This window comes from Mercenaria mercenaria, chromosome 1 (assembly GCF_021730395.1).
Source record: "Mercenaria mercenaria strain notata chromosome 1, MADL_Memer_1, whole genome shotgun sequence".
NCBI lineage: Eukaryota > Metazoa > Mollusca > Bivalvia > Venerida > Veneridae > Mercenaria > Mercenaria mercenaria.
The window spans coordinates 13,870,043-13,893,361 of NC_069361.1; the positions used below are offsets into that span (position 1 = coordinate 13,870,043).

A 23,319-nucleotide genomic window follows, 5' to 3' on the forward strand; every position below is an offset into this window, starting at 1 on the left:
ATGCGAGTCCTCCTGGGGGGTGGGGGGGGGGGAATGGGGGGAGATGAATGGATACTATAAAATATCATCAAGAAACACACGATAAAAGAAACTGAGAGAGAAAAGGTTAAAACAAGTTTTTTGGAGGGCAGGAGGGAAAACAGAGGGTTTAAATATCAAGTAAAATCCCATGTGCATGACTTCACATGAAGCTAAACAATATTCAACATGGCTCCAGATCAAGTACTTTCTGAGATATGTGCAAGCACAAGCTTTCAAGGGCTTTAACTCTTTACCTTGTGGACAGAATTTCCAAAAAAGCCTAATGTGCTCAGCAATAATATTTTATATCATTGTACAGTCTATTTACATATATTCTTTATGTTTTCATGACTACAAGTAAAATACTTTTTGAGACACAAAACTCAATGAAATAGCTAATAATATGTAAATGTCTACTTCATGTTGTAAAAAAAGATTCATTTCAAATAGACTGATATTATTCAAGTTCTGATGTAGCTTAAATATTTTCAAAGACCAAAAATAATGAAATTTCCAACAATGTGTGCATTTCTTTTTCATGAGGATGATGTATACCAAGTATCATTTCAACAGGATGGAAACTAAGATGTTAGCTAGCTGCGAATTGTAAAGTGTGTACCTACATACAGCACCAACGCTAGTGGCATCACAACAGATCTAGTGACTTTCGTCACAGCCAGCTAATAACAGTGTCTACATCTACCATTTATATATTTCTTAACAGATAAAAACAAAGTTGTAATTTCTATAAATGTATATTTCCTTTTCTTTTGTACAATTTTCACTGTGTTGTGATCAGTTTAACTATTGTGTCTATGATTTTACTGCCCCTAGGACATGTGCACAAGTCCATGTGTGGGTTCTTTATCTTATCTTCTAACAAGTGATCTAGTTCAAGGCGTAACTCCCGTACTAACTCTGCTATCTGAAATTGTAAACAACACCGTCATCAGTTATGTATGTAGACAAATGCAACAACACACTTTTTATGAAATTACATCTTTGGATAGCAAAAAATAACCATCTTTGTTCAGCTCCTGGCGCTGTATTCTGAAAATTTTATTTGATATTTCTGGGAAGAAATACAGGATGTTAGGTAAAGGAACCAGTTTAAGTCTGAACAAGGCAGTCTGAAAGACAGCTAAATCCCCCGCCACTGTTAGGGATGGTGAAAGGGTAAACCTTTGACCCTGAGCTGTGACCTTGACCTTGAACTGACATGGCAGACTCATGAAATATGCACGTTGTCTTGATAAGGTGATTATTTGACCCAAGTTTCATAAAAATCCTTCAAGGGGTTTAGAAGATACAGAGCTCAATCCTTTGACCTTGAGTTGTGACCTTGACCTTGAGTTGACATGGCTGACTCATGAGTTCTAGATGAGGTGATCTTGTGACCCAAGTTTGATGAAAATCCTTGAAGGGTTTTAGGAGATACAGAGTGGACACAAAATGGAAGGCTCAAACCTTAGACCCTAAGGTGTGCCCTTGACCTTAAGCCTGCATGGCTGATTCATGAGTTCTGCACATCGTCTTGATGAGGTGACCACTTGACCCAGGTTTCATATGGATCCTTCAAGGGAATTCGGAGATACAGAGCGGACACAAAATGGAAGACTCAAACCTTTGACCCTGAGTTGTGACTTTGACCTTAACCCAACATGGCTGAATCATACGTTCTGCATATCCTCTTGATGAGGTGATCATTTGACCAAAGTTTCATAAAAATCCTTCAAGGGGTTTAGGAGATACAAAGCAGACACAAAATGGAAGGCTCAAAACTTTTTTCCTAAGTTGTGACCTTGACATTGATCGGGCATGGCTGACTCATGAGTTCTGCACGTCATCTTGATGACGTGATCATCTGACCCAAGTTTTATAAAATTCTTTCAAGGGGTTTAGGAGATACAGAGCGGACACAAAAAGGAAGGCTCAAACGTTTGACCCCGAGTTGTGACCTTGACCTTGAGCCAACATGGCTGACTCATGAGTTCTGCACATCGTCTTGACGAGGTGATCATTTGACCAGAGTTTCATGAAAATCCTTCAAGGAGTTTAGGAGATACAGAGCGGACACAAAATAGAAGGCTCAAACCTTTGACCCTTAGTTGTGACCTTGATGTTGAGTCAGTATGGCTGACTCATAAGTTCTGCACATTGTCTTGATGAGATGATCATTTGACCAAAGTTTTATAAAATTCCTTCATGGGGTTTAGGAGATACAGAGCGGACACAAAATGGAAGGCTCAAACATTTGACCTTGAGTTGTGACCTTGACCTTGAGCTGATATGGCTGAATCATGGGTTCTGCACATTGTCTTGATGAGGTGATCATTTGACCCAAGTTTCATGAAAATCCTTCAAGGGGTTTAGGAGATATGGAGCGGACACAAGTGTTACGGACAGATGGACGGAAGGACTGAAAGAGGAAGGACGGACGGAAACCATTTCTATAACCCCCAACCACTCGTGGCTGGGGATTAATGAAACAAGCATGTAATGTAGTTTCTTCTTCGCATACATCAATTTCATCTTACAAGAAGTAATGTTTTAACAAGACGTTTAACATGCAATATTTCAGAAAACGTTTTTTGTTTTGAACAGCTGTTGTAATAAGTTGTGATGACAACATGTTTATGTAAATTTTGCAAGATGTATTCTCTTTATATATGGTATATAAGTAGCTCCAGAGTAGTAGTTCTCATACAAAACAAATGGGAATTTAATTATTAGCTCTTTTTGCGAAAAACAGTACCGTGGCAAAAAATATGTCAACTTTATTTATCTTACAACATTTTAAAAACTGTATTACAGAAAGGTTATCATTTTGCTAAAAGGTTCATGAAATTCTAATGATTGAATGAATTAATTGAAATAAGCGAGAAAGATTACACTCAGGATTGTATAATATAAGAAATGCAAAGAATACCAACAGAGACTGAGACTTGAATGCACACCAGATGCAACATACCAAGTATCAAAGGGTTAGGTCTTGTGGTTTCAGACAAGTAAATTTAAAAAAAAAATTTCCTATATAAGTCTATGTAAAACGTGGGACCCCTAGGACGGGGCCTCTTTTCACCCCAGGTGCACAATTTAATCAATCTTTATAGAGGACCATTAGATGATGTCACATGCCAAATATCAAGGCTCTATGCCTTATGGTTTTGGACAAAAAGATTTTTTAAGTTTTTCCTTTTGGTTGCCATGGCAACCAGAGTTCTGCATGGAATTAAATTCTTTGAATAATTTTCAAAGGGGACCACCCAAGGATCATTCCTGTGAAGTCTGGTGGAAAATGCTGACGGATGCACGACAGACATTGAGCGGTCACAAAAGCTCACCATGAGCCTTTGGCTCAGGTGAGCTAATAAAAATAAATAGTTTACCTATTTTTATATCAAAATAACAGTTAATCATACTAAAAATATTTTCTGGCCACTTGTTTACCACACAAGAAAAATTACTACTTTTTATGCCCTATAAAAGCCCCATGGAAGCAAAGAATTTACAACACTAGGTAGTACTGGTTATTTCTGCAGATGTTGTAGGAGCTGAACTATATATTGCCTGAGTTTCATTTATGTAAAAAGATTTCTAAAAATATACTGAATGAAAAACATCAAAGTTTGTCTGACTACTGGTTCCTGGCTAGTAAATTTTCTAAATATTTGATAAACAAATGATGAACAACTGACCTGATGCGACTGTGCCATAAATTTGATCCAACCATCATCCACAGAGAGAATAAAGTTTCCTCGAGACAGATCCACACCTATCTCACCTCCCCCAAACAACAACAGTGGGTACACAGAGACCATTGTGCTGTCTCTAATATATATCTGAAATAAAATATGTAAATAGTTGTGCTGTCTGGAATATAATTATATCTGAAACAAATGGGTTATGTTGGCCCTATATCACTCATCTGAGTTTTACAGCTAGCTTGTACAATTCTTGTAGCATGTCACCCAAGGGTTATTTTGAAACGACCACTCACAAGGTTATAGTGTACTAAGACTTGGTAAACAACATCTGTTCCTATGTCATATTGTTTTGTACTGTGATAAGTTAATGAACACAAGAAGTGTTTAACAATTTCACTTGTTTTTATTCAGCTAACATCTGGTGTTATTTGTAACAGAAACAAAACTAAAGTAACATATTATCATATTTTACGTGAGGACTTGAAATCAATATAGATGAAATACAGATATAAACAATAAAAAACTGACTAGTATGATCCAGTTTTTGTGGGGGGATAAGTGTAAGTATTTTTGCTTATTGTAGTTTTAACAATTTTCAGTTGTATCATGATGGTATCTAGTTGTAACAGTAAGTAAATAATACTGACACCAACATGCAGGAAGTTCCTCTTTTCTCTAAAACAACCCATTTATCTATAACTATAGTGCATTACCACTGTAAAACACAGGTAAAACATAGTAAATATGTTCCCTTCTTACAAAGTTTTTGGCATGACCAAATCATGTATCTTACTCGGACCTCTCACATGCAAGATGGGCACTACTACCGTTCTACCACAGAGCCACCACTCTGATGGCACCTGAGAATCAATCTTAAATTATCTGTATCAAAACATAAAACATCATTGGTAACTTGGTCACTACATTTTTTTCTGTTTAAGGTATTTACGGGTATTTGAATCACTCTCTACTCCCTAAAATACTGAACGTCTCAATTACAGCATGTAGTTTACTTACAAATACAAAACTCTGTATTCAACTCCAATTAGATAACGAAAAAATATTCGATCAGTAATGACGTAATGGTGGCGCCTCGATGCTCCATCTGTTAAAAAGTTCACTGTTTCCTATTATGGTTTAGTTTTATTTATCCAAAAATATAACCAGTTCTGGCTGGTATAACACCAGACATAGGTATATGTATATAATATAAGTGTCATTAAAATAGTTCCTTGATCTGCAATGGAACATTCATTTGTTTGTTTTTGGGTTTAACACCGTTTTTCAACAGTATTTCAGTCATGTAACGGCGGGCAGTTAACCTAACCAGTATTCCTGGATTCTGTACCAGTACAAACCTGTTCTCCGCAAGTAACTGCCAACTTCTCCACATGAATCAGAGGTGGAGGACTAATGATTTCAGACACAATGTCATTTATCAAATAGTCACGGAGAACATACGCCCCGCCCGAGGATCAAACTCACGACCCCGAGATCCACAGACCAACGCTCTTACCTACTGAGCTAAGCGGGCGGGCCATGGAACATTCAACTTTCATGAATTTTGCCAGGCTGGATCGCACTCAGCGCAGGCACCTTGTGGAGTCCAGATCGCACTCAGCGCAGGCACCTTGTGGAGTCCAGATCGCACTCAGCGCAGGCACCTTGTGGAGTCCAGGCCTAGCAAAACTACCCAAGCTGATTACAACATTATAAATCAAAGTACTGTTATAACAACCCTATTGTATTACACTTTCTTACCCTTGTAGATTACAACATTATAAATCAAGGTACTGTTATAACAACCCTATTGTATTACACTTTCTTACCCTTGTAGATTACAACATTATAAATCAAGGTACTGTTATAACAACCCTATTGTATTACACTTTCTTACCCTTGTAGATTACAACATTATAAATCAAGGTACTGTTATAACAACCCTATTGTATTACACTCTCTTACCCTTGTAGTTTTGACTTTCTCGTGGTACACCAAATAAGGACTCTCATAGAATCGCACTTGAAAGTTGACTGATGATGGATGAATCTTTACCTAACAAATATAAAACATAAATAAATACTCTTAAATATTATACAAAAAGACCAAATTCTTAACTTTATCATTTATGTATATTTATGCACACTTGCAGGAAATAAATCATTCTATATTCTCACACCTGCTATCAACCATTTTTGATAAAACAGAAACAGAATGGGAAACTAACTTGTCATAAAGAAGTACCCTATGTGATATAAAGTCTGGAGAGGTTTCAACAGTGAACAGGTTCCTGTGATTGATTAACAGTGAAATTTGACACTATGAAACTCAAAATTTTGCTGTGTCAGCTTCTCACAAATATCAACACTGGAAATTTAAAGTAGTTCTGCAGGTCTGAAAAAATACTGCTTTACAATGTTGAATTTTATCAAACTGTATGTTTTCAAAGCATCTCGTACCCAAAAGAAATTCAGTAACTGGAAGTGATAGGTATGTGTGCTTGATTTTTTGTTAGACCAACTTGAAAATATTGGTCCTCCTATAATTTGTCACAATGGGCTTCTATGGGAAAGTCACATTTTTATGACTTTTTCGTATGAAGAAAAAGTTCCTTAATGTAAGTTCATTTACTATTTTCAATCATATGGCCATATAAAATGTACAGGTCCGTTTCTTAATTTTTCACAGTTTGTCGTCCATACAATTCAGCTTATTCTATGTTATTTCTTTGAATTTTTTACATCAAAACCTATCTATTGGCAAAATTAGTGAGGAAGCCATCCAGCTGGCTTACAGAAGGTTGGTGGTTCTACCCCGGTGCCCGCTCGTGATGAAATAATGCACGGAGGGGCACCTGGGGTCTTCCTCCACCATTAAAGCTGGAAAGTCGCCATATGACCTACATGTGTCGGTGCGACATTAAATCAAAAAAAAAAAAATTAAAAAAAAAAATTGTCAAAATTAACTGGAAAAGAAGACTGTAGCACTGACTGTTTAACACTGAATACACACATTGTAATAGGTTCCTGACAACATTTACTGCTAACGATATTATGCTACCAGGCAATTTTAGTTAATCAAACATGCAGATCTTCCTAAACAACATAAAACTCAGACATGATAGTGTCACCTTCCCAGAATATTAACAATGAAGCTAGTCAGATATAGCACTTTCCCATGAATGAAAACAGTGAAAGTGACAGTATGCAACTCAGGCATTGCAGTGTCAGCTTCCCCGTAAATGATTACAGTGAAACGTAGCAATACTAAACTCAAGACAAAGCAGTGTCTGTTTCCAATGAATAGTAACAATTAAACTTGATAATATTAATTTATTCAGAGTAGTGTCAGCTTCGCAACACACTCTTGAAATAGCAGTGTCAGCTTCGCAATAAATTCAAGACAAAGCAGTGTCAGCTTCGCAATAAATTCAAGACAAAGCAGTGTCAGCTTCCCAATAAATTCAAGACAAAGCAGTGTCAGCTTCCCAATAAATTCAAGACAAAGCAGTGTCAGCTTTCAAAAAAAAAAACACACTCCAGATATAGCAGTGTCTACTTCAAAATAAACTCAGACATATAGATAACTTACATAACCATCAGGTTTGGTTTTGAATCTGATGTCCTCAGCTTTTGGTGCTACTGCAACAGTTCCTGCAAAACAGAATGTCATCTTTAATGACCTACAAGCACTAGTTGGATTTTTTCAAAAACTGAATCTTCCAGAAAAGTTATACCCTAAGCATGTTAAACTATTATCTATAAACATACATGTTTTTAAATGCATTCATTAGTAAATATATCCAAAGTACTGCATTCTTGAAAATGAATTCACTACAGTAAGCAAGCCTATACAAGTTACTTCCCCTTTTAAAAGTTTTAAAACTTGACTGACTGCAGAAATCTGCTTTAAATGATTGTGAAAGCCCTCTTGAAGTTTAAAATATGAAAATGCGACTTAAATAAAACTTGGTGAAGGACCATTGCAAGTAACTGTTGAGTTTGAAAGTCTGTACTCAGTAATTATTATGGATCCAAATTGAAATATACTTGTTAGAAATAAGAAACACCATTGTAATTAAATATGCACATCTACTGTGAGTTAATTTGGTAACTGCTTAAATCAGTTGGAATAGCTTAACCTATGTCAAAGTCAATTTGTAGTGAATTTATACATAGATAATTTGGGAGAAAACTGTAGAGAAATAATGAGATAATATGTAACAATTTTTAAGTTATTTTTAATTTTAAAGACATAAATGAGGTCTAATAAAGTGAAATGTTCCTGTATTTTTAACAAACATGTTTCAAAAGGGGTAAATGGCTGAATAAAATCAACATTATCCATGCGTTTTTCAATATGAGCACTTGGTATGCTACATTACTGAGAAACGTGTAAGAAACGTGTAAGAAACATGTAGGTCACAAAACTTACCACCTCCGACTTGAGTGTACTGTTGCTCAGGTGTCAGAACTTGAACTATATTTGGATATAAGGCCCCTACCAGTAGAGCAGATATCAGTTTCAGATTCTTGGAGTTTAAATTGGCCTGAAATAAACAGAAATCATCAATTATCCTATTTTCTCTGTACTCTAATTTCCAGATATTAACAATACATTGGTGGCCTTGATGCAAATATAGAAAAAGTGGAAACTTCACAGGTCGCTCAACACGGCAAAAACGAACTAGAACTGTCACAGGAGTGACTCATACCCCCACCATACGGTCTTGTCACAGAAGAATGGCAACCATAAGGAATCTTAAAAATACTTTGGAGTACTTCATCCTGGGCTTCCACATATAAGTAATACTAGTATAATACTAGTATAGTAATACTAGTAAATATATTAAATCTCTAATATTAGAGATACACTAAAAGTGAATACAAAAAAGCGTCTTACCGACCCATGTTATCACGGAAAAATGTTTTTACTTTTTACATAGGACTTATAATAAAAAAGTTAGAAAAATACCTAAAATATTGAAAATCTAAAAATAGGATTTCTAAAAATAGACTTATTCCTGGAATTTAAGGGGAAGAAACTCAGTACAAAGGTTAAAAAAGGTTACTTCCCTTTGGCTCTAAGCCAATCAGAATGAGATATAGTGAAAATACATCAAAATTAACCTTAAATTCTAGGTAAAAGGGGACACAATTCAAGAAAAATAGTGTCAGAGTTATGCACCTTGTTTCACATGATGTAGGTGATGAGGTGGAACATCTGTTTTAGGTCTGAATCAAATCCATTCAGTAGTAATTGAGATATAGTGAAAATACATCAAAATTAACCTTAAATTCTAAGTAAAAGGGGAATAATTCATGAAAAATTGGTGTCAGAGTTATGCACCTTGTGTCACATGATGTGGGTGATGAGGTGGAACATCTATTTTAAGTTTGAATCAAATCCATTTTGTAATAATTGAGATATAGTGAAAATACATCAAAATCAACCTTAAATTAAAGTAAAAGGGGACATAATTCATAAAAATTTATGTCAGAGTTATGCACCTTGTGTTACATGATGTGGGTGATGAGGTGGAACATCTATTTTTAAGTTTGAATAAAATCCATTTTGTAATCATTGAGATATAGTGAAAATACATCAAAATCAACCTTAAATTTAAAGTAAAAGGGGACATAATTCATAAAAAATTTATGTCAGAGTTAAGCACCTTATGTCACATCATCTGGGTGATGAGGTGGAACAACTATTTTAAGTTTGAATCAAATCCATTTAGTAATAACTGAGATATAGTGAAAATACAACAAAATTAACCTTAAATTCTAAGTAAAAGGGGACATAATTCATGAAAACTTGGAGTCAGAGTTATGCACCTTGTGTCACATGATGTGGGCACATGATGTGGGTGATGAGGTGGAACATCTATTTTAAGTTTGAATCAAATCCATTCAGTAGTAACTGAGATAAAGTGAAAATACATCAAAATCAACCTTAAATTCTAAGGTAAAAGGGGCATAATTCATAAAAAAATGGTGTCAGAGTTATGCACCTTATGTCACATGATGTGGGTGATGAGGTGGAACAACTATTTTAAGTTTGAATCAAATCCATTTAGTAGTAACTGAGATAAAGTGAAAATACATCAAAATCAACCTTAAATTCTAAGGTAAAAGGGGCATAATTCATAAAAAAATGGTGTCAGAGTTATGCACCTTATGTCACATGATGTGGGTGATGAGGTGGAACAACTATTTTAAGTTTGAATCAAATCCATTTAGTAATAACTGAGATATAGTGAAAATACAACAAAATTAACCTTAAATTCTAAGTAAAAGGGGACATAATTCATGAAAACTTGGTGTCAAGAGTTATGCACCTTGTGTCACATGATGTGGGTGATAAGGTGGAACATGTTTTTTAAGTCTGAATCAAATCCATTTGGTAATAACTGAGATAATAGATTTCGGGACGCGACGGGACGGGACGCGACAAAACTGACTCCTATATACCCCCCTCAAACATGTTTGGTGGGGGTATAAAAATGTTGCAGGCTTGGTTTGATTGAGCCTGTTCATGGATGGTAGTGGAAATGGGTGCTACCGTCCACATCATCTAGCCCCGGGTTGAGCAGAACTCAACATTTACACATGCTACAAAGTCAAGCAGGCAGGTCAAGCCTGCAAAGTTTTTATTTATCTTGAGTTTTATCATTACTCTCACATATTTTCAAGTTTAACATACAAGCTGTCATTTAGGATATTACATACACACTTCATATAAAAGTCTATATATCTTAACCTGTTAATATTTTCTAACAATAACTGAAAACTTGACCATGTATAGTGTTCTGACCCTTTTTACATGTACAAGTACTTACTTCTGACTGCATATATAATATTCTTAACTTCTATTACATGTACAACATTCTATTATAAGAGCTGTTTTGAAAAACAGTTTAAATAGTAACCTATGGTTAGTGTGTAAATGTTGTCCTAGTTTAAATGGCAACCTATGGTTGGTGTATAAATGGTAACCTATGGTTGGTGTGTAAATGTTGTCCTGAAACAACAGTTTAAATGGCAACCTATGGTTGGTGTATAAATAGTAACCTATGGTTGGTGTGTAAATGTTGTCCTGAAACAACAGTTTAAATGGCAACCTATGGTTGGTGTATAAATAGTAACCTATGGTTAGTGTGTAAATGTTGTCCTGAAACAACAGTTTAAACGGCAACCTATGGTTGGTGTATAAATAGTAACCTATGGTTAGTGTGTAAATGTTGTCCTGAAACAACAGTTTAAACGGCAACCTATGGTTGGTGTATAAATAGTAACCTATGGTTAGTGTGTAAATGTTGTCCTGAAACAACAGTTTAAACGGCAACCTATGGTTGGTGTATAAATGGTAACCTATGGTTGGTGTATAAATGGTATCTTGAAACAGCAGTATAGATGGTGTCCTATGACTGATTTACAAATGGTGTTCTGATGTGGTTATGGACACTGCATCGAACCACTCTGTACAAGCATTCCTTTTTCAGGACAACCATTCAAAAGAACCACATTGATCTGAAATTATGTCTTGAGGAAGCACAGTGGATCTCCTATCATTAGTGAGACTGGTAGAAGTATTTAAAACCCAAAGGCACAACTCAAACGTCAGGTCCATTGATAGAGGCAACATCATCTTCACCATTTCTTGATGCCCCCTCTTTATCTTTACCTAAAATTCCCCCTTCACAAACCTAGTATCTGAAAATAACTTAACTTACCTCAGGTCCAGTTATAGTAGAGACACCATCTTCACCATTTCTGGCAGCCCTCTCCACATCTTTACTGGATATTCCTTCCTTTACAAATCCAATATCTGACAACAATTCTACAAACTGCTGCTTCATACTAGACAACATCTGAAAACATGTATACAATGTACATAAATCAATCAAACATTCTAGATAAAATATTTGGCCTAAATTAGTGAAAAAACAGCTAGATTCCTGCAGAAATTAAGGAAGCACACACCAAACTTGTACCACTATTCTATGCACTGGTTCAATCCAATAATATTATCATTCACGTCCTCCTTGTAATAAAAACTTTGATTAATCTAATTTAAATTAGTTTATATGTTGTGTAAAACAAATTATGTATAAATTAGGTACGAACTTAAAGCACAAATTTATGTTTATGACCATATCAATTATATAACAAGAACAGTCCCAGTGATAAGCAAATAATTTCTTGGTTGTAGGTAATCATATTTTTTCAGCCATTTTTCTTTTTTAAAATCAAAAGAAGTGACAAATATACTTTTACCTCCAGTGACCTCTTTGAGAGAAAATTATCTTGACAGAAACGATATGCTTCATGTCCACTATTCTTCCTTGCCTCCTTCCATGCCTGAAATATAGTCCTGTGAAATACAGTCGTGCAAAATATAGTCCACTATTAAACAAGAGCTGTCAGAGGACAGCAACGCTCGACTATTCAACAGCCTTGTCGACTGAATGAATAAGGAAGTCGAAAAAGGGACATAATTTAGTAAAAAAGCAAAATAGGGTTATGGAACCTGCATAGTGCTTATCAGCTCATGACAGTGGACAAGTGTGTGAAGTTTCAATCCATTCCCATTAGTGGGTACTGAGATACCAGCTTACATATAGGAATTTAACCAAAAACTCCTAAGTTGAAAAAGGGGCATAATTTTGTAAAATGCGAAGTTGAGTTATTGACCCTTTGCACTGCATGTCATATTATGACAGTGAACATGTGTGTGAAATTTCAATCCTTTCCCATTACTGGATACTGAGATACCAGCTAACATACAAAAACTTAACCAAAAATTTCTATGATGAAAAAGGGGCATAACTTTGTAAAAAAGCAAAATAGAGTTATGGAACCTGTGCAATGTAAGTCAGTTTATCACAGTAAATAAGTGTGTGAAGTTTCAATCCATTCCCACAAGTGGTTACTGAGATACCAGCTTACATACAAAACCTTAACCAAAAGTTTCTAAGTCGAAAATGGGGCATAATTTTGAAAAAAAGCAAAATAAAGTTATGGGACCTGCTTTGTGCATGTCAGATCATGACAGTGAATAAGTGTGTGAAGTTTCAATCCATTCCAATTAGAGAGGACTGAGATACCAGCTTACATACAAAACCTTAACCAAAAAGTTCTAAGTCGAAAAAGGGGCATAATTTTGTAAAAAAGCAAAATAGAGTTATGGAACCTGTGTAATGTAAGTCAATTTATCACAGTAAATAAGTGTGTGAAGTTTCAATCCATTCCCACAAGTGGTTACTGAGACACCAGCTTACATACAAAACCTTAACCAAAAATTTCTAAGTCGAAAAAGGGGCATAATTTTGTAAAAAAGCAAAACAGAGTTATGGAACCTGTGCAATGTAGGTCAGTTTTGTCACAGTGAATAAGTGTGTGAAGTTTCAATCCATTCCAACAAGTGGTTGCTGAGATACCAGCTTACATACAAAAACTTTACCAAATCGGGACGCGGATGCGGACGCATGGGCAAGTCCAATAGCTCTACTATTCTATGAATAGTCGAGCTAAAAACAGACTCACAAAATGTAATATTGTGACACAGAACAGTGAATTCTTCCAAAAATGTGCATTGTACATCAAATCACAGTGAACAAGTGAGTGAAGTTTCAATCCATCCAAAGTAGTAGTTACTTAGTTACCAACTTACATTCAAATGCTAAAGAAATCAATGTTGATACAGATGCCAATGAAAGGGCAAGTTATAGCTTTAGTTATTCTATGAACAGTTACCTGCAGTATCCTTTGCAATCTTATGGGTAGTCCTGAGATCTAGACTGCTCGTCATGAAATATCCCTAACTTTTAGTTAAGAGATCTTAGACTGGTTTTCCCAATATGTCAACAGACTGGTAGTCCCTAGACCTCCCAAAACTGGTAGTCCCTAAATCTCCCTTGACCAATTGTCCCTAGATCTCCATAAACTGGTAGTCACTATGAAATAATATGTATATAGGACTTGGTTCGAGAAAATAAATGGGAGAATAGATGTCTGTAGAAAACATAACAATTGCTTAAATTTTATCTGAAAAAAATATGGTTCAAGCAACCAGTACACTTACATTATAAGCATTGAGCATTGTAAGATGATCCGAGTTCCCAGCTGCAAACTCTAGTTTCTTCTCTGTGGCCTCATGTTTCTTACCAAATGGTGTGACCTAAAATGAATGACAAGAGTATCAGTCTGTAGTAGACTAAGTCAAGGGCCACAATTCTGGCCTAGTTGTGTGAAATCCCAATTAAAACACCAGGTGCACAACTTCCCATTATTAATAACAATTCTGTGAGGTTTTAAGACTCTAGATCAAATATTTCTTGAGATATTCACAACACAATTTTGGACAAATGGACAGAGGGATGGATGGACAAGGGTATATCTAAATGCCTCCCCCCCCCACACACCACACACTTTTGGGGGACAAAAAAATCATGTTCTAATGTTCATAATATCACCAATTTCAAAGACAGATCTTTTTAGCCAAAATCTGGAGTCCAGTTCTATCAAGGGAAATATATAAATTGAAAACAAGCTAGCTTTCCCACATGTGAGTTTATTTGTATGAACAAATCACTACCAGAGTAAACCAAATCTATTTTGGCAAAGTGCCTAGCAGTACTGACAAGTGTAGATATTCTACAACAAACCAACTGAAGTATGCATATCACTTTAGCTCTTGTTTTGGAGAGCAAACATTCAAAAGAAAGCTGATAAAGTCACAGTATAGATACCTGCAAAATGTCACTATTTACATGCAGTTACTAAAAGATTTGAAGCTGAGACTAACCTCATTATATTACTGTCAAAGTGTACTTACAAAAGGAGATTTAAAACTGAGACAAGCTGCTATTGTTAAAGCCGGATCAAGACATCTGAATATAGCTCCCAGTAGCATCAACTTTCCGATTCTGAAAAATAACAAAATTCCATCTGTTGAAAGCTGAACTCAAGAAGCTTTTAGTCTGCAAATACAGGAGCTACAAATGTTAAGTAACTTTTTCACACAGAGAAAGGGATCTGCTCTGCTGATGGTTCATGAGTTTGTAACATAATGTAATGAAAACAAGAGCTGTCTCCATAGGATGACACATGCCCCCAATGGCACTTTGAATGAATAGTTATGGCCGATGTTCGAGTTTAGGACCTTTGACCTACGGAGCTGGGTCTTGCGCACGACACATTGTCTTACTGTGTCACACATTCATGCATAGTTATTTTAAAATCCATGCATGAATGACAAAGATATGGACAGGACATGCCCATCAATGCACTATCATGAAAAATGATCTTTAACGTCTAAGTGTGACCTTGACCTTTGAGCTACAGACCTGGGTCTTGCGTGTGACACATCGTCTTACTGTGGTACACATTCATGCCAAGTTATTTGAAAATCCATCCATCGATGACAAAGATATGGACCGGACACGCCCATCAATGCACTATCCTTTAACATCTAAGTGTGACCTTGACCTTTGAGCTACGGACCTGGGTCTTGCGCATGACATGTCGTCTTACTGTGGTACACATTTATGCCAAGTTATTTGAAAATCCATCCATCGATGACAAAGATATGGACCGGACACGCCCATCAATGCGCTATCCTTTAACGTCTAAGTGTGACCTTGACCTTTGAGCTACAGACCTGGGTCTTGCGCACTGCACATCGTCTTACTGTGGTACACATTCATGCCAAGTTATTTGAAAATCCATCCATCGATGACAAAGATATGGACCGGACACACCCATCAATGCACTATCCTTTAACGTCTAAGTGTGACCTTGACCTTTGAGCTACGGACCTGGGTCTTGCGCACTGCATGTCGTCTTACTGTGGTACACATTCACGCCAAGTTATTTGAAAATCCATCCATCGATGACAAAGATATGGACCGGACACGAAAATTGCGGACAGACCGACAGACGGTTCAAAAACTATATGCCTCCCTTTGGGGGCATAAAAAGGCAATGTTTAGGTATTTAGATATATTCGCTTTTTTACAGCCTAGTTAACTTCTAATTTCTATGACTTCCCCATCCCATCTCCCTCCCAACCTACACTGCCTACACTGTCTCACACGCACCGTTCATGTCAGCTGTTAGCGAGGATAGAAGTACAAGAACTGACAGACAAGTCTATCAGCAAAAGTGAGAGCCTGAATAGTGACAGGGTTATTAAAATGTTAAAAATGGAAAGAGTAAAAACAAGATACTTACCGAACATCTACGGGTAAAGTCCCTAAATGGTAGCCAAGTGGGGTTAGTTCCTGTTGAAATATATAGCAATGTACATACATGTAATTTATATACAAAACAGATACTCTCAACAAACAAGTGGGTCATGATGACCCTGGATCGCTCACCAGATCGCTACATGTTTCAAATGTCAAACTGATGATTTTTAGAAATTTTTTGGAAGATTTTCTGAGTTACAATCAAGTAACCCCTGGGGCGGGGCCAATTTTACCCCGGGGGTCATGATTTGAACAAAGTCTGTAGAAGTCTATAACATATCAAATATCTAAGATCTAGGCCTTCTGGTTTATTTTTAGCAAATTTATGAAGATTTCCCTATGTACAATCAAGTAACCCCTGGGGCTGTGTCAATTTGACCCTGGGGTGGTCAAGATTTGAACAACTTTTGTAGAGGTCCACTAGGCAATGCTACATGTCAAATATCTAAGCTCTAGGCCTTCTGGTTTATTTTTAGAAAATTTTGAAGATTTTTCTATGTACAATCAAGTAACCCAATGGGGCGGGGGTCATGATTTGAACAAATTTTGTAGAAGTCTACTAGGCAATGCTACAAGTCAAATATCTAAGATCTAGGCCTTCTGGTTTATTTTTAGAAATTTTTTGAAGATTTTCGTATGTAAAATCAAGTGACCCCTGGAGTGGGGTCAATTTTGACCCCCTTGGGTCATGATTTGAATAATTTTGTAGAGGTCCACTAGGCAATGCTACATGTGAAATATCTAAGCTGTAGGCCTTCTGGTTTATTTTTAGAAAATTTTTGAAGATTTTTCTATGTACAATCAAGTAACCCCATGGGGCGGGTTCAATTTGAACCCGGGGGTCATGATTTGAACAATTTTTGTAGAAGTCTACTAGGCAATGCTACATTTCAAATATCTAAGATCTAGGCCTTCTGGTTTATTTTTAGAAATTTTTTGAAGATTTTCCTATGTAAAATCAAGTGACCCCTGGGGTGGGGTCAATTTTAACCCTGGGGGTCATGATTTGAACAAATTTTGTAGAGGTCCACTAGGCAATGCTACAGGTCCAATATCTAAGCTCTAGGCCTTCTGGTTTATTTTTAGAAAATTTTTGAAGATTTTCCTATGTACAATCAAGTAACCCAATAGGGCGAAGTCAAATTGACCCCGGGGTCTTGATTTGAACAAATTTTGTAGAGGTCCATTAGGCTATGCAACATGTGACATATCTAAGCTCTAGGCCTTCTGGTTTATTTTTAGAAACATTTTGAAGATTTTCCTATGTAAAATCAAGTGACCCCTGGGGCTGGGTCAATTTTGACCCCTGGGGTCATGATTTAAATAAATTTTGTAGAGGTCCACTAGGCAATGCTACAGGTCAAACATCTAAGCTCTAGGCCTTCTGGTTTATTTTTAGAAAATTTTTGAAGATTTTCCTATGTAAAATCAAGTGACCCCTGGGGTGGGGTCAATTTTAACCCTGGGGGTCATGATTTGAACAAATTTTGTAGAGGTCCGCTAGGCAATGCTACAGGTCCAATATCTAAGCTCTAGGCCTTCTGGTTTATTTTTAGAAAATTTTTGAAGATTTTCCTATGTACAATCAAGTAACCCAATAGGGCGAAGTCAAATTGACCCCGGGGTCTTGATTTGAACAAATTTTGTAGAGGTCCATTAGGCAATGCAACATGTGACATATCTAAGCTCTAGGCCTTCTGGTTTATTTTTGGAAACATTTTGAAGATTTTCCTATGTAAAATCAAGTGACCCTGGGGCGGGGTCAGTTTTGACCCCGGGGTCATGATTTGAACAATTTTAGTAGAGGTCCACTAGGCAATGCTACATGTCAAATATCTAAGCTCTAGGCCTTCTGGTTTTTGAGAAGAAGATTTTTTACAGATTTTCCTATGTAAAATCAAGTGACCCCTGGGGCGGGGTCAATTTTGACCCGGGGGGTCATGATTTGAACAAATTTGGTAGAGGTCCATTAGGCAATGCTTCACACCAAATATCTAAGCTCTAGGCTTCTGGTTTTTGAGAAGAAGATTTTTAAAAAATTTCCTTTCTGTTGCCATGGCAACCAGAGTTCTGCATGGAATTCAATTCTTTGAAAAAATTTTGTAGAGCTTCACCCAAGGAACATTCCTGTGAAGTATGGATGAAATTGGCCTAGCGGTTTATGAGGAGATGTCGTTTAAAGTAAAAGTTTACTGACGACGGACAACAGACGCCGGACGGTGACTGATCCTAATAGCTCACCCTGAGCCTATGGCTCTGGTGAGCTAAAAATATATTGAAGTATAAAATACTGATGAACAAATAAGTTACAAGGATGAAAGAAAAACTCATTTTGAATACAGAAATAAAGCACCAGACACTCAATATTTATACTTCTTTGTCAGAAGATCATTTATATAAATCCATAAATCAAAACTCACTGTTTAGTATTATGTAATATACATAGTAAGGCTAATAAAGCAAACTACACTCCTCTATAACCTGGAAGAGACAGGTTGTGTCTTTTATCACTTCCCTATCAACAATCATGAAAAGAACCTTGCTCTAATCATTGTTTATTCATTTAGTTCAAAGTCAAACATTTGTCTTCAGAATGTTGTGAAGATAGTTTAAACACAATATCTACTTTGCTCCACATCCAACACATGTGCAGTGTTTTGTCAAGGTATAGAGTGAAGGAAAGGCACAGCAGACTTTACATACCCCATGACTGTCCAGTGCTCCCAAAACCTCTAACCTCTTGATGGCTGAGGTGATTGCCTCATACTCTGGGGGCTCGGGTAACTTGTGTAACACAACCTAAAATTTACATAAAATTTCCTATAACTGAGAAAAACCACAATAATGATTGTTTAAAGCAGAAGAAATATTTCTGGAGGCAGTGAGCATTGGATAATCAAAATAATAAACTGTTAGAGCCCTGCTGGGGTTACGACCACCCCTTCTCATATGGCACTAGTACTGTTCTTCCAGGAAATTGGCCTGCAAGTGGTTCAAATAAGCTTGAAGCTTTCAAAACAATCAAGCTAAAATAAATCGGTATAAACTAAAAGCAGATGTTAGATATTTCATTTCTTTTTCTCTGGAAAATGGGTGTCAGTAGACCTATATTCATAAACCATTATTCACCTCCACAGGAACTCTCTTAAAGATGTCCAGCATCCTTATCCTCAAACATATCTGTTCTAATGGGGCTCTCTGAATCTCTGAAATATAATTAAAACTTATATTGCTTTGCTATTAACAATACCTTACTTGATGGTTAAGTAGACTTCTGTAATTTCTTTGTGTATGTAGTATGACATTGTGCAGCAGGTAAAAATAAATGTAGAGGAATTTCAACAAGTGACCGAGTATTGCAGTGGCAATACAGAAGTCCCCTACCAGTGAAAAAGCACCAACATAGTCATCTAATAATGATAAACAAGTGTGCAAAGTTTCAAAGATATAGCTCTTATAGTTTTTGAAAAAAGGTGGACCTAAACAAAAAATTTTAACCAAGAAACACAAATTTTCCAAGTACAAAAAGGGCCATAATTTTGACAAAATGCATATAAGAGTTATGGCTCTTGGCCCAGTTTGTCACTTAATGATGACAAACAAGTGTGCAATGTTTCAAAGCTGTAATTCTTATGATTTTGAGAAAAGGTGGACATAAAGAAAAATTGAACTAATGCCGACGATCAAGTGATGACAATACCTCATAGATTTTTTTCAAAAATCAGACGAGCTCAAATTATATAAGCATTCTAAATAAATGTATGAGTTTTACCGTAAATAAATACAATAGAAACATGGAGACCCTAATTTTTGTTCTGGATACTCCACCACAGATGTTTTTGTTCTATATTCCCTTATAACATTTTCTGTAAAAAATACATCGGTTGTCAAGTGACCAGTTACTGAACACAGGAAAATGATATCTGTACAAAAAATAGAAGGCAGGCGAACTTTTTTAATTAATACATGTATTACATCTTGAGTTCTGTATTTATAGATGGTTTTAGATACCCTGAAATGTTTAATGCTTAAGTTTTTAAGCTTCCCAGAGTTACCTCTCTTAGTAAGGAGAATTTCTATGACATGTGTTAATGCTTTATGCATTTCTGGAAAACAAGTATACCTGTACATCAATGCATACCTGGCACAGGTTGTTCCTGTAGATGGTGCTCAAATCTGTGACTGGTGAACAGATGGAAGCAAATGCCAGACCTTACACGCCCTGCACGACCTTTCCTCTGTAATGCATTTGCCCTCGACACCCACACAGTGTCTAAACTTTCCATTCCTTTTGTGGAATCATACCTGTGGATATTTCAAATAAACAAAACTCTCTGATTTGTGAACTTCAAGGTGAACTTTAGAATTTTTCACACAGATACACACATATTGCAGGTTTCATAAACACATTTTTTACACATAAATAAATTTATGAAAGATTAACTCAAAATAAAACTTGTAATACCAATACAATCTGTAAGATCCTTTGGATGCATAGAATGAAACCAAACAAGATAATAGCAGATTCGGTTTGATTGAGTCTGTTCATGAGAGGTAGTGGAAAGTGCAACACCCATCGAGTAGCCTAGAATCGGCTTAAATGAACACTTATCACTCATGAACATCAAGTGGACTCCATAAAAAACAGTGTTTTCTGTTGCAACAACCATGACTGAAGTAACAAGTGATAAAAAAAGATGTTTGCCTTTTTTCCTTCATTTTCCCTGTATCTATAACAAAGCAGATGTCATCAATGGTTATAGACGTCTCTGCAATATTTGTAGCTATAACTATTTTTGTAACTTCTTCTGGTGGCTTTCTGCAAAAAATATCAGTAACGAATATTTATTCTATTTCATTTACACCAAACAGCTAATTAAACGTTGTGACTTTGAGGAAGCAGTGTTTTACTATTTTTCAGTATGGAAGAGTCATCGAAAGTACAGCTGACTCTGATACAGGACACATCATCTGACATCATTATGTCAACATTCTTAATTATGCCAACATCACCGAAGAGAGTTTTATCTTATTCAAAAAAAACAAAAACAATCTGAACTAGAAATTCTTGTAATTTATCTTTTTATGATGCAATGTCTTTTACAGATACTCTTTTCTCTTTAACAAAGACCAAATCTCTATAGATCCAAATAAAACTGACATGAATGCAAGTGTCATGTGCAGTTTTCACGTTTCAAGTAGCACAGAAAAATGACCATTGCTACTATCATTTATCATGCAAATATGATAAATATACACCTTAGGAAAATCTTCCTGAATGAATTCTTCCAATGTCTAGAAGTGTATATCATCTTCCTTTCAACACTCTAATAGGTGTTTTTCTGATTAAGTTTTGCATTTCTAATTTTTATAATTTTTAAAAGTTCTAAGACAAACTTTTAAATCGTCATTTCCTTTTTTGTTGTAATGACTTTTATCACAGATAATATCTAACAATTTCTTACGAGAAGACAGCATGTTGATCCTCAGATGACAGTGTAGAATGAAGAGGGATGATCTTGTACCTGAAAACATAAAACTTGCTTAGTCTTTCCTCAATTATGTATTCAATAATCTGGACTAGATAGGACTTAAACAAAGTATTCTTCCATAACACAATCCTGACAGATGTCACTTTTTGTGTAAAAAATCAGAGCAAAATGTCATATAACATGAAGTTATTATACAGGCAAGTCTGTTGTCAATACTGTGTGATGCGGGAAAAGAAACAAGTTGAAGCTCATATAAAGAGGAAGTACCTCTTCCACTTTCACCCCTCAAATGTGTTCCGAGGACGAAGTTGTTCTCTTTGCTTAATGCTGCGAGGTTCATCTCTTTTTGTTTTATATTATAAACAGAACTGCCAACAGGTGCCAACGCTTGAATGTAAGTGCTTGACGTAAGGCAATATCAATGAAAAGAGTTATGGTTCTTGGCCTTCATACTCACAATATTGATGATCAAGAAATTTATTAACTTTCATGCCATAGTTGTTATACAATTCAAGAAAAGTGAACCTGTATAACAAGAGGGCCATGATGGCCCTATATCGCTCACCTGAGTTTAGTTCCTTGCTGGAACAAATTTCTTCGCTAAAGCTTCAGAAACAAAAAACTAGTTTTTGACCCCATATGACCCAGTTTCGAACTTGGCCTAGGAATCATCAAGATACACATTTTGACCAAGTTTCATGAAGATAGGGTTATAAATGTGGCCTCAAGAGTGTTAACAAGCTTTTCCTTTGATTTGACCAGGTGACCTAGTTTCGAAGCTGGCCTAGGAATCATCAAGATAAACATTCTGACCAAGTTTCATGAAGATAGGATCATAAATATGGCATCCAGGTGAAAACAAGCTTTTCCTATAAATTTTATGTTATTATTTTTTTCAACCACTTAATAGCGTTTTTCATTATTTGCATCTAATTTAATTTTAAAAGTTCGTAGACAAACTTAAATCGTCTTCTTTTGTTTAATGACTTTTATCACAGATAATATCAACATTTCTACGAGAAGAACGGCATTTGACCTCAATGACAGTTAAATGTAGAGAATCTGTACTAAAACTAAAACTTGCTTAGTCTTCCTCAATTATGTATTCAATATCTGACAATAGGATTAAACAAAGTATTCTTCATAACACAATCTGACAGTAGTAATTTTGTGTAAAAAACAGAAAAAATGAATAAATGAAGTTATTAACAGCAATCTTTCAATATTGTGACGAAAAGAAACAAGTTTGAGAGCTCATATAAGAAAGTACACTCCACTTTCACTCCCTCAAATGTGTACCGAGGACGAAGTGTTCCTCTTTGAGCAGTCAAAGCTGCGATTCATACATCATGTATTTGTTTTGATTATAACATGAACGTGCTGCATCTAGGGTCCAGACCGTTGATTAATGCTTGACTAAGCAATATCCATGAATATAGCAGTGGGTATGTTGTGAAGCCTTCATACTAAATATTGATGATCAGAACCATTGTATTACTGTATTCATGCCAGTTGTATACACTTCAAGAAACGGTGCTTATATATTCAAGAGGGCCATGAGTGGCCCTAATCGCTCACCTGCATGTTTAGGACCTTGCTGAACAAATTCTTCGCTAAGCTTCAGACAAAACTAGTTTTGGACCATATACCCATTTCGAACATGGCCTAAGTGAATCATCAAGATACACATTGACCAAGTTTCATGAAGAAGGTTTAATGTGGCCTCAATGGTTAAAAGCTTCCTTTGATTTGACCGTATGACCTAGTTTCATAAGCGGCCTAGGAATCACAAGATAAAATTGACCAGTTTCTGAGATGATCATAATAGGCATCTAGGTGTAACAAA

The 23,319-nt window shown here is 36.0% G+C and overlaps 1 protein-coding gene across 1 annotated transcript in view; it reads right to left on the bottom strand.

Annotated features, from left to right (window-relative positions):
• Positions 1-307: 307 nt before the first annotated feature.
• The window catches only part of LOC123544925 (putative ATP-dependent RNA helicase DHX57), a 59,722-nt gene continuing 36,710 nt past the window's right edge, over positions 308-23,319 (bottom strand). Inside the window, exons 13-27 of the mRNA XM_053540261.1 lie at positions 21,447-21,506; positions 20,687-20,800; positions 20,123-20,286; positions 19,111-19,187; positions 18,685-18,780; positions 15,965-16,014; positions 14,568-14,658; positions 13,815-13,910; positions 12,008-12,091; positions 11,464-11,601; positions 8,163-8,277; positions 7,320-7,381; positions 5,694-5,783; positions 3,720-3,863; positions 308-946 (exon numbers count right to left, since the gene is read on the bottom strand). Of these exons, the coding sequence (XP_053396236.1) occupies positions 803-946; positions 3,720-3,863; positions 5,694-5,783; positions 7,320-7,381; positions 8,163-8,277; positions 11,464-11,601; positions 12,008-12,091; positions 13,815-13,910; positions 14,568-14,658; positions 15,965-16,014; positions 18,685-18,780; positions 19,111-19,187; positions 20,123-20,286; positions 20,687-20,800; positions 21,447-21,506 (1,525 nt within the window). The 3' untranslated portion in view covers positions 308-802. The remainder of the gene's footprint in view (positions 947-3,719; positions 3,864-5,693; positions 5,784-7,319; positions 7,382-8,162; positions 8,278-11,463; positions 11,602-12,007; positions 12,092-13,814; positions 13,911-14,567; positions 14,659-15,964; positions 16,015-18,684; positions 18,781-19,110; positions 19,188-20,122; positions 20,287-20,686; positions 20,801-21,446; positions 21,507-23,319) is intronic.